Genomic DNA, 13,805 nt, shown 5'->3' with positions numbered 1-13,805 from the left:
TGTATTAAGGCCTGTAGTGTTGGTCCGATTTTTTCTTCTATGAACTTCATAGTTTTAGGCTAAATTCCTTTTTTAAAAATAATTTATTGTGCTTTAGGTGAAATTTTACAACGCAAATTAGTTTCTCATTCAAAAATTCATACACAAATTGTTTTGTGACATTGGTTGGAATTCCTGCAATGTGTCAGCACTCTCCCCCTTTCCCTTTACACTCCAGCTGACCCATGTCTATTTGTTTAGTTTTCCTGTCCCTTCCTGCTTTCTTGTCTTTGCTTTTGGGCAGGTGTTGTCCATTTGGTCTCATATACTTGATTGAACTAAGAAGCACGTTCCTCAGGTGTGTTAGACTGTTTGTTTTATAGGCCTTGTCTAATCTTTGACTGAAAGGTGGACTTTGGGAGTGGCTTTATTTCTGAGTTAGCAGGGTGTCCGGGGGTCTAGGGAATTCTTCCAGTCTCTGTCAGACCAGTAAGTCTGGCCATTTTTTTTGTGTGTGTGTGAATTTGAATTTTGTTCTACATTTTTCTTCTGCTCTGTCAGGGACCCTCCCTTATGGTCCCTGTAAGAGCAGTAGGTGGTTGTAGTCAGGCACCATCTAGTTCTGGGCTCAGGCTGATGGAGGCTGTTGTTTATGTGGTCCATTAGTCCTTTGGACTCATATTTTCCTCGTGTCTTTGGTAAATTCCTTTTTTTTTTTTTAATCTGGTTTTAATCTCTGTTTTCCATATTAGAGACTTTCCTCAAATGTCTGATAAGTCTTGGCTGGCTATCAGTTCAGATTTAGCTTGACAGGAAATTGCAGTAACGGAATGGGGAGAGAGGAAGTAGGTTTGTTGACTGCTTTGTTGAGGTACTTACTAGTGTCAGTATCTGTAGTCTTTTTCTTTTAGGCTGGTCAGTTATCTCACAGAGAACAGTTGGTTTTCTTCTGGTTGGAGAGTGTGTATGGGGAAATAATAAGTCTGGCCTCCAATATTCTGGGATTTTAGAGGAAGAAGGACCTGGGACTTTATGTAGACTCTCACTTTCTCCCTGTTTTTCATCCTGTGCTTTTCCTCTGCCTTCAGCTATGCTGAAGTTCCTGAGTCCACAATTTTGTTGGTTCACGGCCTCCCAAGAATAAAGTTTATTCCAGTCTTCTGCCAGGGTCAAGGAAAAGGAGTTTTAAGATCTTGTTCCTTATACAGAATTACAACCAAAATCCTTTTATTTCCAACCCCAGCCTGCCAGGTGCCTCCAATTCCTGAGGCTTTCTGAAATTCTGTGGCAGGAATCTGCTTCCTTATTGTTGGCTTCCTCCCTGAAGGCTCCATTAAGTCAGTTATTCTCTTTTCCATCTGCTTTCCATCTTTCAAAATTAGACATTTTTGTCAGCTGTGGTTCCCTCACTCATTCTCTTTGTCCTTGTGGGTTCATATCATATTTATTCCTTTGTAGTAGTTTAGTATTATTTCAGGAGCAAGCAGAAATAAGGATGCCATGTTAACTAAAATTCCCTGTTGGTATTTTTTTTTTTAATCTCTGGCAAATCTACCCGTTTCCGATTCTTCTAACTTCTGGCCACAATTGCTTCAGCAGCCTCTGAACTCATATTTCTGAGAATCTAAGACCTTCCAATTACTTGCTGTTTTGGTCTGATTTCCTTTCTTGATGAAATCAGTGCTTTTTCAGGGATTCAGCCCTTTAGGTGCTGTGCCTGCTCCTCAGGGAAATCCTAAAATGGAGTACATGAGAGAACTTTTTTGGCCTGAACCTTTTCAAGGCATTCTGTATAGGATATAGCTCAGCTCTGTACTCTAAAGGAGTGGACTTAGGGGCATGGAAATAGTGTGGGGGTGATAAAAAAAAAAATAAAATGGACAAAGAGACTGAAGGCCTAGGTCATGTCCTTTTATTACCTTTCATTATCTGTGTGACCTTAAATGATCCCTTAAACTTAGACTTCTTTTCTCTAGAATAAGGAAGTTGACCCATTGATCTTTAGAGTTCTTTCTACCTCTGAAATTGCATGACCCTAACTTATTTTTATTAAGTTTTTATGTAATATTTGAGTATAGAAAATAATATAAATAATATATGTACATTCACAAACATAATAAAATAAACAGTGATGAACTTACTATCCACCTTAAGTACAAAAATATTGACAATTCTGTTGTGTGTGGTTGTAGGTCAGCCATTTTAACTCTGTATGATATTCTGTTGTTTGACCACAGCAAAAGTCCATGGACATTTGGGATGATTCTAATTTTTTGTTGTTATAAACAATATTGCTATGCACATTCTTGTACATACCACCTATGCAGGTGTGTAAGAATTTCTTTAGGGTATATACATAGAACTGTGGACTCATAGAGGCGGTAGGTGTTAAACTCTTATTAGATAGCGCAAAATTGTTTCCTGAAGTTGCACCAGTTTACCTTCCTACTAACAGTATAAAACTTCCCATTGATCCACATTCTCACACATACTTGGTATTATTGGACTTCTTCATTTTTGCCATTCCAGTGGATTGTAAAATAGTATCTCACTTTGTACTCTTGGACTACTTATAAAATTGAACTTTTTAAATATGTTTATAGGCCATCTGTGTTTTCATCTTTGTAAAATTCCTGTCCTTGTCCTTTGCCTATTTTTCATTGGGTTGTTTGTTCCCTTTTTCATTTCCTATGTATTATACTCCATGCCTTCTCTGATTTATTTCTGGATCAATCTCTTATCTATTTTTAGCCTGAAACTTCTTTAGACACCCAAAATAGTTTGATTACTTTCCAGCTGCTGAAAACGCTAATGGAAAATTAAATCTGAAGTCAAATAGGAAGGAGAAATGCAGCCTTTTGATTGACAAAATGGATGTGTGTTGAACATTAAAAGATACCCATCCTTTACAACTGGAATACTCCTTAGAAACAAAGATGGCGAGACTCCATCCCACATACTTTGGACATGTTATCAGGAAGGATCAGTCCCTGGAGAATAACATCATGCTTGCTAAAACAGAGGGTCAGTGAAAAAGAAGAAGACCCTGAACGAGATGGATTGACACAGTGGCTGCAACAATGGGCTCAAGCATAACAGCAGTCATGAGGATGGTGCAGGACTAGACAGTGTTTCGTTCCGTTGTACATAGGGTCTCTATGAGTCAGAACCAACTCAATGGCACCTAACAACAAACAACAACATCCTCTACTATTGAGGAGACTCTAACCCAGTGATTCGCAAAAACTTTATGCTTGTAAATCACTTGGAGTTCTTTTTAAAAATGCAGATTACAAGGCATCCCCCCAGAAATTGCACATGATAGACCTCAATTAGGGTCCTGGAATTTGCAATTTTAACAAGCACTGCAGGTGATTCTGAGGTTTGCTCTAATTTGTGCGACAAACAGAGGACAAAGACTTTTAAAAATCCCCCTAGTGTCCGGTCTCCAGGCTGAATCTCTCTACTATATCTGCAGCCTTCCCATCCACAATTCCCCTCTCCTTCACCTTAGCCTCTCCTAGGCCCTCTGCTTGAGATGGCACCTCCTCACCTCCTGCTGGGGCAACTTTTGTAATAGTTTCTAGAACTGTTTTTTGTTTTTTCATTTCTTGTCTGTCCAAACTCTTGAGTTTAGCCTCAGTGCACCATCCAGACTCTAGCAGATCTGTACCATTTCCTGGAGCCGTAGAAACGGATCAAGTCACCTGGATTCTTGGTTTACACTCCACAAATGGAGCAGAATTTGAGAGCAGATTGTAGAAGAGGGGACCTCAGTGGGTGGTGCAAACAGTTGAGCGCTTGGCTGCTAACTGAAAGGTTTGTGGTTCGAGTCCACCCACAGGGGCTTCAGAAGAAAGGCCTGATTTCTGAAAAATCAGTCACTGAAACCCTATGGAGCACAGTTCTACTCTGACACACATGAGGTTGCCATGAGTCGGAATCGACTCAATGGCAACCGGTTTGGTTTGGGTTTGATTTGTAGAGGAGTATATCTGTCATAGTAGAGCCAGGCCTCTCAGGGACTCCCACCCATTCAGGTGCAGAGGCTCTTCCTCAGGTAGCTGAGCTTTCAGATTAGATAAGTTAGTTAGTCAGATATGGAGAAGAGGTCATAGGAAGTGTAGACCTTCGTGTGACCTTCTGGGCAGCCCTACACTCAGGCTGGCATCCAATCTGAACACTCTCTCACTTACCTTCTTCCCTGCTGCTGCTGAGCAGACTAGCAGATTACCCTCTATGTCGAGTCTCAGGGATAGTGCTGCAGCACAGATGACTTCTTGTAAGCATCACCAGCGAGAGGGTCTCAGATCTTATAGAAGTACTAGTAGATGCCATGTTCCTATTCTCCAAAAGTTGTGGCTTTCCTTACATCCAGATGAATGCTCTGGGGTAGACCAACTCTGTTTCTCTGAAGTCCTACATGAATGTAAAGGATCTTTGTTCACATTTTAAAGGACTTTGAAGATGTGATTGAGATTCTTTTTTCCCAAAGAATAGGAATTGTCATGGTAGAGAGGTAGATTTTGCTGTTGAGAACATTTAGTAGCTAAAGAGAAGAATTAATTGAATGGACACCAGGCTAATTTTCTCCTAATTTTTGCAAGCTAATCATGGAATAGAATCATAAAATGTTAGCTTTGGGTGGTCACTTGCATGTCATTTCAAGTAATTTCCTAGTAAAAGATATAAATAAGGAAACTGAATTCCAGGAAGGTTAGATGTTTTGTCAAAGGTTATAATGCTGTTTGGTGGCTGACTCCTTTTAATACAAAAATGTGATTATTCTGCGACTTACATCTCATTAGGTTGTGTCTAGGTTGTAGACTAGGAGCTGACAGATTAGATTACCGATAGACATAGGCCAATTTGAAATCTTACTAGGGTAGGTTATGTCTAACAAAATATTATCTTTGTTTTTCAGGACTAAAAACTGAAAATTGTGTTGAGAACATGGGTAAGATATGCTTTAAATCTCTGTAATGGGAATTTTATCAGTGTTATTTCTCACTGATTTGGGTCAGAGCCACCCTACCACACTGTCAGGCTATCATTTTCTCAAGGCCAAATTGTGCTATTGCTACTGCCTTTTCGGATAGAGAGCCTAGGAGCCTCTGCTGCTTGCTATCCGCCCCTCAGTCCTTTCCCCATTACCCCACCTACCCACACCCTCTGGCTGTTTTCTCAAACACTGCATTTGCCCTGGGCATGCAGGGACCATGCTATTCTCAGCTTAGCCTATCTTTATAGGAACTGAAGGACTCCTGAATGCCTCTATGTTCTCACTCATTTCCCACATGATTCCTGCAGAGAGCTAGACTCTTAATCTTATATTTGATGTCTTAGGAGATAGCATTTGGGAGACTAATGAAGGAATATGCCTCAGGAGGGGAGGATGGGGTGACAGAGTGGTAATGTGGTCAGTCTCAGCTTCCTCAGGGAAAAAATAGGAGGATGTAACAAAAGATAATTTTTCTCAGAGGACTATAGGAAAGATTTGAAAAGGTAGACAGGGTATTCTAAAAGTATTCAGGAAACAGCATTATCAAATAGGCCCAACAAATTTGAACCAAAATGCCTTGAAGTGATACATGCTCACGGTGGAACCTTTTCAGGATTTCTTTATTAAAAAGTTTGAAAATAAGGTCTATTTCTTGATGTTTTCCTGCTAAACTTTTCTACGAATTCTTCTTCATGTAATTCAAACAAATCCACATCCTTTTGTCTTTGGGATTGAAATGTTAAACTTCTGCTGATAGCCATATTTTGTATATATGTTAAATGTAAGTCAACTCGAATCTTTATTATTAATAAGCATATAAAAATAGATTGAACCTGATATCCACATCTGAGCATAGTACAATATAATGAAAATATGTTTGTATTTCAGTATATTTTCAACCTGTTTATGTCTACAGCCCTGGTGAGTACGCTGTAATTTAAAAAAAAAAAATCTTTATTTAAAAAATATATAACTTTTTCTTGTTTAGAAAATTCAGTTTTTTGCTGAAGGAAAAAAAGTACTTTCAAATATGAAGCAGTGACTTGGCAGATATGAGGGGAAAAAAAAGAGCCTATTGCTGGGAAAATTACCTCCCAGAAAATGAAAGGGTTGGCTCTCTGGAGACCTCAGCAGTATAGAAACTTTCTGGAGAATAAGAGTAGTGGGACCTGAGGAGCTAGTCCCTCTTGGCATGGTCTGTGGACCTCTGAGGCACAGCTCTTTATTCAGTCATTGAGATGAGCGTCTGTGACACCAAACATCCAGATGAAAATCGAAAACTTTTCTTATTCATTTGCATCTCTCAAATATCCTGATGTTTGATATCATTTAATTGAAATATCTGGATGATAAGATGCATTTTTTTCTTCAGTTCCCACTTATGGGATATAGCTCAAATCACTTCTGTGCATTTTAAGTCCCTTATTATGTGTTTGGCTCATGTGGCTAGAATTTTTTTTTCTTTGTTCAAGAAAAAAAAAGTATGTGGCCTTTTCTTAAATATACAGTTTGATACTTGATGTTTAGGGAGATATTTCCTGTCCTGACAGAAGTGAAGCGTTTCATGTTTTGGAGAATTTTCATAGCAACCCGTCTTCTTTTTGGCCCATTGTGCCAAGTTCTCCTGGTTGCTTCATGGGGACCTCAGCTAACTCTTCAAGATAGACAGTTTTCTGGCTCCTTTTGATCCCCAGGAGGCTAGTTCTTTGTGCCTTTTTTTTTTTTTTTTTTTTTTAAAGTAAAGGGCAGCAGAGGAAGGTTCCAACCTGTTAGTCAAGGTAGCGTTTAGACCCTGGCTGACACTTAAATTCTATAACAGTAGTTTGCTGAACGTACCAAGTGGTTCTTTATGGCCATATTACCTGAAAATAGTTTTGCTGCATCTGTAGTAACTTCTGGGCCTTTTGCTGCAACATTAAAACTGATAAGTTTCTTTTTTAACTTAGATGAGAAAAATCAGAAGCTTGAAGACCCAGGTAAGACATTTTCATACACTCTGGAGGCTTACATTTGCAAGACAGCTCCTCTTAGGGGTGGGAGTAGGTGGGACTGGCATGGTAAGGAAAAGTGGCAAGAAGGCAGAGCCTTCCTTAACTTACTAGTTTAATATATCAGAGATGCTCCTGGGTTTCAGAGAGAATTCTTTAAAAAACGACAGAGCAGCTCTATGTCGCCCGTCAAACAACCCTTAAGTCATTCCCGCATAGCAGTTAGAGAAAGTGCATGAAAACTTGTTCTAGAGAACATATTTTGCTTTAAGCTAGCTATTACATGGATAGAGGAAGATGGGACCAATTATTTCACAAACTCTTGTGGCCTAAAGTGTTGGGAAGTGGCATACAACTGGCATTGCTTCTTTCTAAATTGTTTATTTCTAACACGTTAATTTATGTATTTATTTCTGCCTCCAGCAGTCTGACTAACAGATGATGTTAGCTGTATCCATTTGATTATCTAGTACATTCCAAAATACAACTCATCCCCAAGGTTTTTTTTGTTTTGTTTTGTTTTTAAATGTTATTACTCAAATGTCCTCTGGGGTACTAGGACAGGAACACTGTCATAAATTACTGGTGACATTATAAGTTGGAAAAACTTTTCTGAAGGACAATTTGATAGTATATATTATTAGCCTTAAAAATGTTCATACCTTTTGACCCAGTTATATCATTTTTAGATATTTGTCCTAAGGAAATTAGAGATGAACACAAAGATTGTGTAACAAAAATGTTATCACAGTCACCATAGTAAATATTTAGAAATAATTTTAGTGTCCAACAATTGGATATGTTAAATGAATTAAGTTATATCTGTACTGTGACACACTAAACAACTTAAAAATCATGTTTTTGAAAAATATTTAATGATGTTAGAAAGTACTCATAATGGTAAATAAAAATAGTATATAAAACAGTATATCATCTATAATATTAACTTTATAAACATATATGTGCATATATCTGTATGCATAGCAAGAAGATTGAAAGGAAGTATACCAAAAATGTTAAGAATAAGCATTTCTGAGATATGAGATTGATTTTAATTTTTAATAATTTCCTATATTTTTCCAAATTATCTATAATTATATTACTTTATAACAGAAAATGTTATTATTATTTTTTAATATACCTCAATGACTTTGCATCCTAGTCCTTGGACTGAATCTCAAAAAAAAAAAAAATCAAGAGTTGTTTGTTTAATCTGGAAGAGATCCTAGTTCACTAGCCATACTTCTCACCATACGTTCTTGAGGCTCCAGTGGGTTAAGTCTTCTCCTCTTCTCCCCTTTCTCTCTGCCTCCTGCCTTCTTGCAAAGCCTTCAGAGTTTTCCACTGTAAATAGTCAAGTATAAGGTTAAATTAATTTTCAAGCTGATTGCAGTTTTCATTAAATAGTTTTTATTTTCATCCTCAGGAATGGAAAGCCAGGAACCTACTCTGTTACCTGGTAAGTCATCTCTTTACTTACTCTCTAGACTAGCTACCACCACGTGTCTGTCATTAATTAATATCACAGGCAAGTAAAATTTTGCTAAAGATCATTCAAAAGCAGTTGCAGCAGTATATTGACAGGGAACTGCCAAAAATTCCAGCCGGATTCAGAAGAGGGCGTGGAACGAGGAATATCATTGCTGATGTCAGATGGATCTTGGCTGAAAGCAGAGAATACCAGAAATATGTTTACCTGTGTTTTATTGACTATGCAAAGGCATTCGACTACGTGGATCATAACAAACTATCGATAACATTGCAAAGAATGGGAATGCCAGAACACTTACTTGTGCTCATGCAGAACTTGTACATAGAGCAAGAGGCAGTCATTCGAACAGAACAAAGAGATACTGAGTGGTTTAAAATCAGGAAAGGTGTACATCAGGGTTGTATCCTTTCACCATACTTATTCAGTCTGTATGCTGAGCAAATAAACCGAGAAGCTGGACTATATGAAGAAGAATATATAAAGAGGACTGTATGAAGAGGACTTGAAGCACTTACTGATGAAGATCAAAGACCACAGCCTTCAGTATGGATTACACCTCAACTTAAAACAAAAATCCTCACAACCAGACCAATAAGCAACATCATGATAAACACAGATAATATTGAAGTTGTCAAGTATTTCATTTTACTTGTGTCCACAGTCAGCGCCCATGGAAGCAGCAGTCAAGAAGTCAAATGATGTATTGCATAGGGCAAATCTGCTGCAAAAGAGCTCTTTCAAGTGTTAAAAAATGAAGATGTCACTTTGAGGACTAAGGTGCACCTGACCCAAGCCGTGGTATTTTCAGTCACCTCAGATGCTTGCGAAAGCTGGACAATGAATAAGGAAGACCGAAGAAAAATTGATACCTTTGAATTATGGTGTTGGTGAAGAATATTGAATATAGTATGGACTTCCAGAAGAATGAACAAATCTCTCTTGGAAGAAGTACAGCAAGAATGCTACTTAGAAGCAAGGATGGCAAGACTTCATCTCATGTACTTTGGACTTGGAGAAGGACATCGTGCTTGGTAAAGTAGAGGGTCAGCAAAAAAGAGGAAGACCCTCAATGAAATGGATTGACACAGTGGCTGCAACAATGGGTTCAAGCATAGCAACAACTGTGAGGATGGCGCAGGACTGGGCAGTGTTTTGTACTGTTGTACATTGGGTCATTATGAGTCAAAACCGACCCAACGGCACCTAACAACAACAGACTAGCTACAAAGTTAAGAAACATGAGAGGAAAGCCTAGGACTAAGAACATTACTGGGCATGGAGAGTTTGAGGAATGAGTCAAGCCAGAACAGTGGGACTCCGTTTAACAATTGACTGAAACATACAAATGTTCATTATCATAAAGATGGCTCAGGCCCAGGCAACGGTTTATTCTGTTGTACGTCAGTTTGCCATGGCTTGGAGCCTACTCAGCAACAACTAACAACAACAATGGTCATGTTCCAGGCAATGTGCCAAGCACTTTTATGTACTCACTACAGTCACCTCACTCACTACAAACCTACAAGGTTAGTATTTCTTTTGCATAAATAAAAAAATGAAACTCAAAGGATAGCGCTAATAGGTAGCCAACCAAGCAGAGGCTTAAACCCTGCCCTGTCTCATTAAAAAAACCTATGTACTAGACTGCCTTGTGGAGATGAGATTGAGAGATAGGGGCTAGATCATGGGAGATCTTGAATTCTAGACTAAAGAGTTCAGACTTTGTGCAGTTAGAGAATGAAGAGCCATTGAAATGTGTTTTTCTTGTTTTGTTTTACTTTTCTTTCTTGCTTTGAGGGTTGGAGATGGGGGGTATAGACAAAGGGGACATTAACAATACAAGATAACTGCTTAACATTAACCAATATTTATTTCTGCCTTCAGATATGAAAAACCATGAACCCACCCAAATACCTGGTAAGACATCTTTCTATTTACTCTGTGGGCTCATGTTTGAGGTGAGAAGGATTCTCGAGGGCATTCAAGAGAATATTGTCATGAGGCTATTATTCATGAATATTTCCTTCACAGCTGCCTGCCAGTCATTCTACAAAGATTTAACTGGGGAAGAAAGTAGAGAAAATGCCTTTCCTCCCTAGCATCCATGTGTCCCTGGAGCAGTGTCTCTGGAGCAAGAAAGTTAGTTCTGCTGAGGACACCACTAAGGGCCAGGCTGTGGGACCAGGATGCATGCAGTCCAGCACCTTCCAGGTTCTACAGATAAAGCATCTGCTTGGAGGGTTACTGAATAGAAATCTCAGCTTCTTGCGCGAGCTGTTAGCTTTGGCTAACATCTCAGCATCTGGGATCTCCCGGTAACAAAACAGTGTTCTCCTGACATAGACACGGACTCGTTGAGGTACAATGGCAGAAGGTTCGTCGAAGCTTGGTCTGGATTTTCACAGTGAGGGTTCTTGTAGACAGAATTTTTAAATATAAATCTGGTGAAACTACAGTGTAGGGATCCTCTTTGATGCTGGTATTTCTTGAGCTCATCACACAAGAATTTGAAAATTGTGCTCACTAGAGCAAACTGCAAGTCACTGAAAACTTCTTTCTCATTTAGAAATGAAAATTCCAGAAACTTTTTCATTACCTGGTAAGCGATAGTAGGCGTAACACAGGGGAAGCTGCCGATTTGGGGGATATAGACATAATTGTCACCATTGGGCGTTCAGGAGAGCTAAAACCCCCTGAGCCTAAGTATTTTGCACAAAATCACATTAGTAAGTGAAGGATCCAGGTCTCTTAACTTATGACCAAGTGTCCTTCCCTCAACACTGGTGGTTTCTCAAGTGTTTTTCTAGTGTAGTTACCATGACAGATTTAACCTACCTTTAAGATACAGCCTTAAAAATGGATATTAAAAAGTATAAGACTGTAGCTGAGGACAAGGCTGTTGAGGGGCCTTGAGCTTCTATGGCCAGAGAAACCGAGCAGTGATTCTACTCAAGTTCTTCAGAAGAACCTCAGAACTTGTGCTTATAGGGGAGGGCAAACAGGAAAAGGCCCCCAAATTTATTTTCTTTTTCCTGAGACAAGGAGAAATAAAATATATATATACACATATATACATATATATATATATGGATATAAGCTGGTATCTTTTACTGGAGAGCCCAGAGATGGGAAAGTTAAGGATCCCTGCCCCAGCCCAGTATCCTGACAGCCTGTGGAGAGCAGTGACGGTTCTCTGTGCTTCATCTTTCTCTGTGTCATCTTTCATACGTGGCTACTAACACTTGTCATGCCTACCCCACAGGTTATCTGTAAGGACTATAAAGGCACAGAATCTCAGGGTCAAAGCTTCTATCCAGTGCTTAAATCCTTTCTCCTGAGGTCATGTAGTGCTTTGAAAATAAATTTTCTTGCAAGTTTTGTTATTATAAGACTAACCATCTATTAAAGAAATTAGACTTTTAGCATTTCCTAAATTATACCCTGGGTGGGTGCAAGTGGTTAATGCACTTGGGTGCTAACCGAAAGGTTGGATGTTTGAGTCTACCTTGGAACATTCCAGAGGTGCCTCAGAAGAAAGGTCTGGCAGTCTACTGCTGAAAAATCAGCCACTGAAACCCTGTGGAGCACAGTTATACTCTGGCACACATGAGGTTGCTATGAGTCAAAATTGACTCCATGGCAAATTGTACCTGTCCACACAGTGCTGAGCTTTGGCTAACATTGATGTCTGTGGAAACTGCATGCTGTGTACAGAAATGGCATGTTCACAGTTACACAAAGCACTGGTACAGCCTCAGTGAGAAGTTCCAGCAGCAACTCTTCTATACTGACCCAGTTTGGCACTTTTGAATTTATTTGGGCACAACTTTGAAGTGAACCTCTAGCGACATTCGTGACGTGTGTCTACAGCTCTTCAGCTTGCTGCTCCTGAGTTTGCACAGTGCTCTCATTGAGGACTTACTCGGCACAGTGTGGTTGTCTGAAAGGTGGCTGCTGATCAGGGTGTGGGGGATGAGTACGGGCTGTGTTGTCAGACAGAGCCCATACCTGGCTTCATGAGGTCTCTCCTCTGATGCTTTCCTCTGGGTGACTTTGAATAAGTTACTTCACTTTTCTCAGCCTCTGCTTTCACATCTGTAAAATGTGGAAAACTTCTGTTTTGTAGTTCTAATTAAAGACCTGAAAAAAACCCGTTGCCGTCCAGTCGATTCTGACTCATAGCAACCCTATAGGCCATAGGGTTTCCAAGGCTGTAATCTTTACAGAAGCAGACTGCCACATCTTTTTCCACCGAGTGTAGTAGGTTCAAACCATGAACCTTTCAGTTAGCAGCAGAACACTTAACCACTGCACCACAAGGATGCCTTCAAGTAAATGGTAGGTATCTTTGTTAATATCTGAAAATCTCTTTCTTATTTAGGAATAAAAGTACAAATAGATGAAAAAACTGGTAATAAATCCTTCTATTATTGAGGGTGGAGGTGTCATGGGGTTCTGAGTTCTTTACCGTAATTACTTGGTTAGCTCAGTCTTAAGAGGTCTGGGGAGAACAGCCGGACATACAGCTTCTCAGTTTGCAAGCCAGGAGGGAAAATGTTGACAAGTCCTTTCAGTGTAAGCAGCAGGCTGCTATTATGGCTCTCAGGACCAAGCCAAGAAAAAGTTGCTTGACCTGAAACTGGAATGGTTGGCTTCCCAGCTGCACCTGTCCATTCCAGAATGAGGCAGGAGGCTTCCCAGGGTGAGCTAGCTACTGTGAAGGAATCTGTAGTCACCGGAATTAAAGAGGTGTGAACGAGAACCATGTAGCTTGTTAAAATTGGGTCAGCCATTCTGTGCTCCTTCTTGGACTCTCCATATTCTCCAACAAATGAGCCACTAGGTTTTGATGGGACTAACGTTGTACTATGGAGCTCTGGTGGCACAGTGGTTAAGAGCTTGGCTGCTAACTAAAAGCTCGGCTCTTCAAATCCACCAGCTGCTCCTTGGAAACCCTGTGGGGCAGTTCTACTCTGTCCTATAGGGTCGCTATGAGTCGGAATTGACTCAACGGCAACGGTTTTTTTTTTTTTTTTAATTGTATTGTGCCCTCTCCTGGAGGGCGCTGTGTACTGCAGGCTTTTTAAAATGCAGTATCAGAACATATTTACACAGGATCTCATTTAGTTCATTGAGATGGATATTGTTAAGATGAAATAGATTCATTGAGATAGATTCAGAGATGAGGACATGGAACATAGGAAAGCTAAAGTATAAACTCTTATACTTTAGAAAGTATAAAAAATGAGAAATTTATTTTCCTTCAATAAAAGTAACAAAGTAACCTGTAAGAGGCTAGAGACAGATCTGGGACTCAAACTTTCCATGTTTTGTTACTGTCTTC

At 39.5% G+C, this 13,805-nt stretch overlaps 1 protein-coding gene across 2 annotated transcripts in view; it reads left to right on the top strand.

Moving 5' to 3' along the window:
* Positions 1-11,124, top strand: part of ART3 (ADP-ribosyltransferase 3 (inactive)) — a 96,759-nt gene extending 85,635 nt beyond the window's left edge. The window contains exons 4-9 of one of the 2 annotated variants that reach the window (XM_023737630.1): positions 4,904-4,936; positions 5,870-5,902; positions 6,928-6,957; positions 8,396-8,428; positions 10,346-10,378; positions 11,028-11,124. In XM_023737630.1, the coding sequence (XP_023593398.1) occupies positions 4,904-4,936; positions 5,870-5,902; positions 6,928-6,957; positions 8,396-8,428; positions 10,346-10,378; positions 11,028-11,071 (206 nt within the window). In that variant the 3' untranslated portion in view covers positions 11,072-11,124. Of the gene's footprint in view, positions 1-4,903; positions 4,937-5,869; positions 5,903-6,927; positions 7,324-8,395; positions 8,429-10,345; positions 10,379-11,027 lie in introns of those variants that run through there. The other variant, XM_023737629.1, reaches the window with a different exon arrangement.
* The last annotated feature ends 2,681 nt before the right edge of the window (positions 11,125-13,805 follow it).

The sequence above is a fragment of the Trichechus manatus genome, unplaced genomic scaffold, assembly GCF_000243295.1.
Source record: "Trichechus manatus latirostris isolate Lorelei unplaced genomic scaffold, TriManLat1.0 scaffold00105, whole genome shotgun sequence".
NCBI lineage: Eukaryota > Metazoa > Chordata > Mammalia > Sirenia > Trichechidae > Trichechus > Trichechus manatus.
This window is presented reverse-complemented; position numbering and strand designations above follow the sequence as displayed.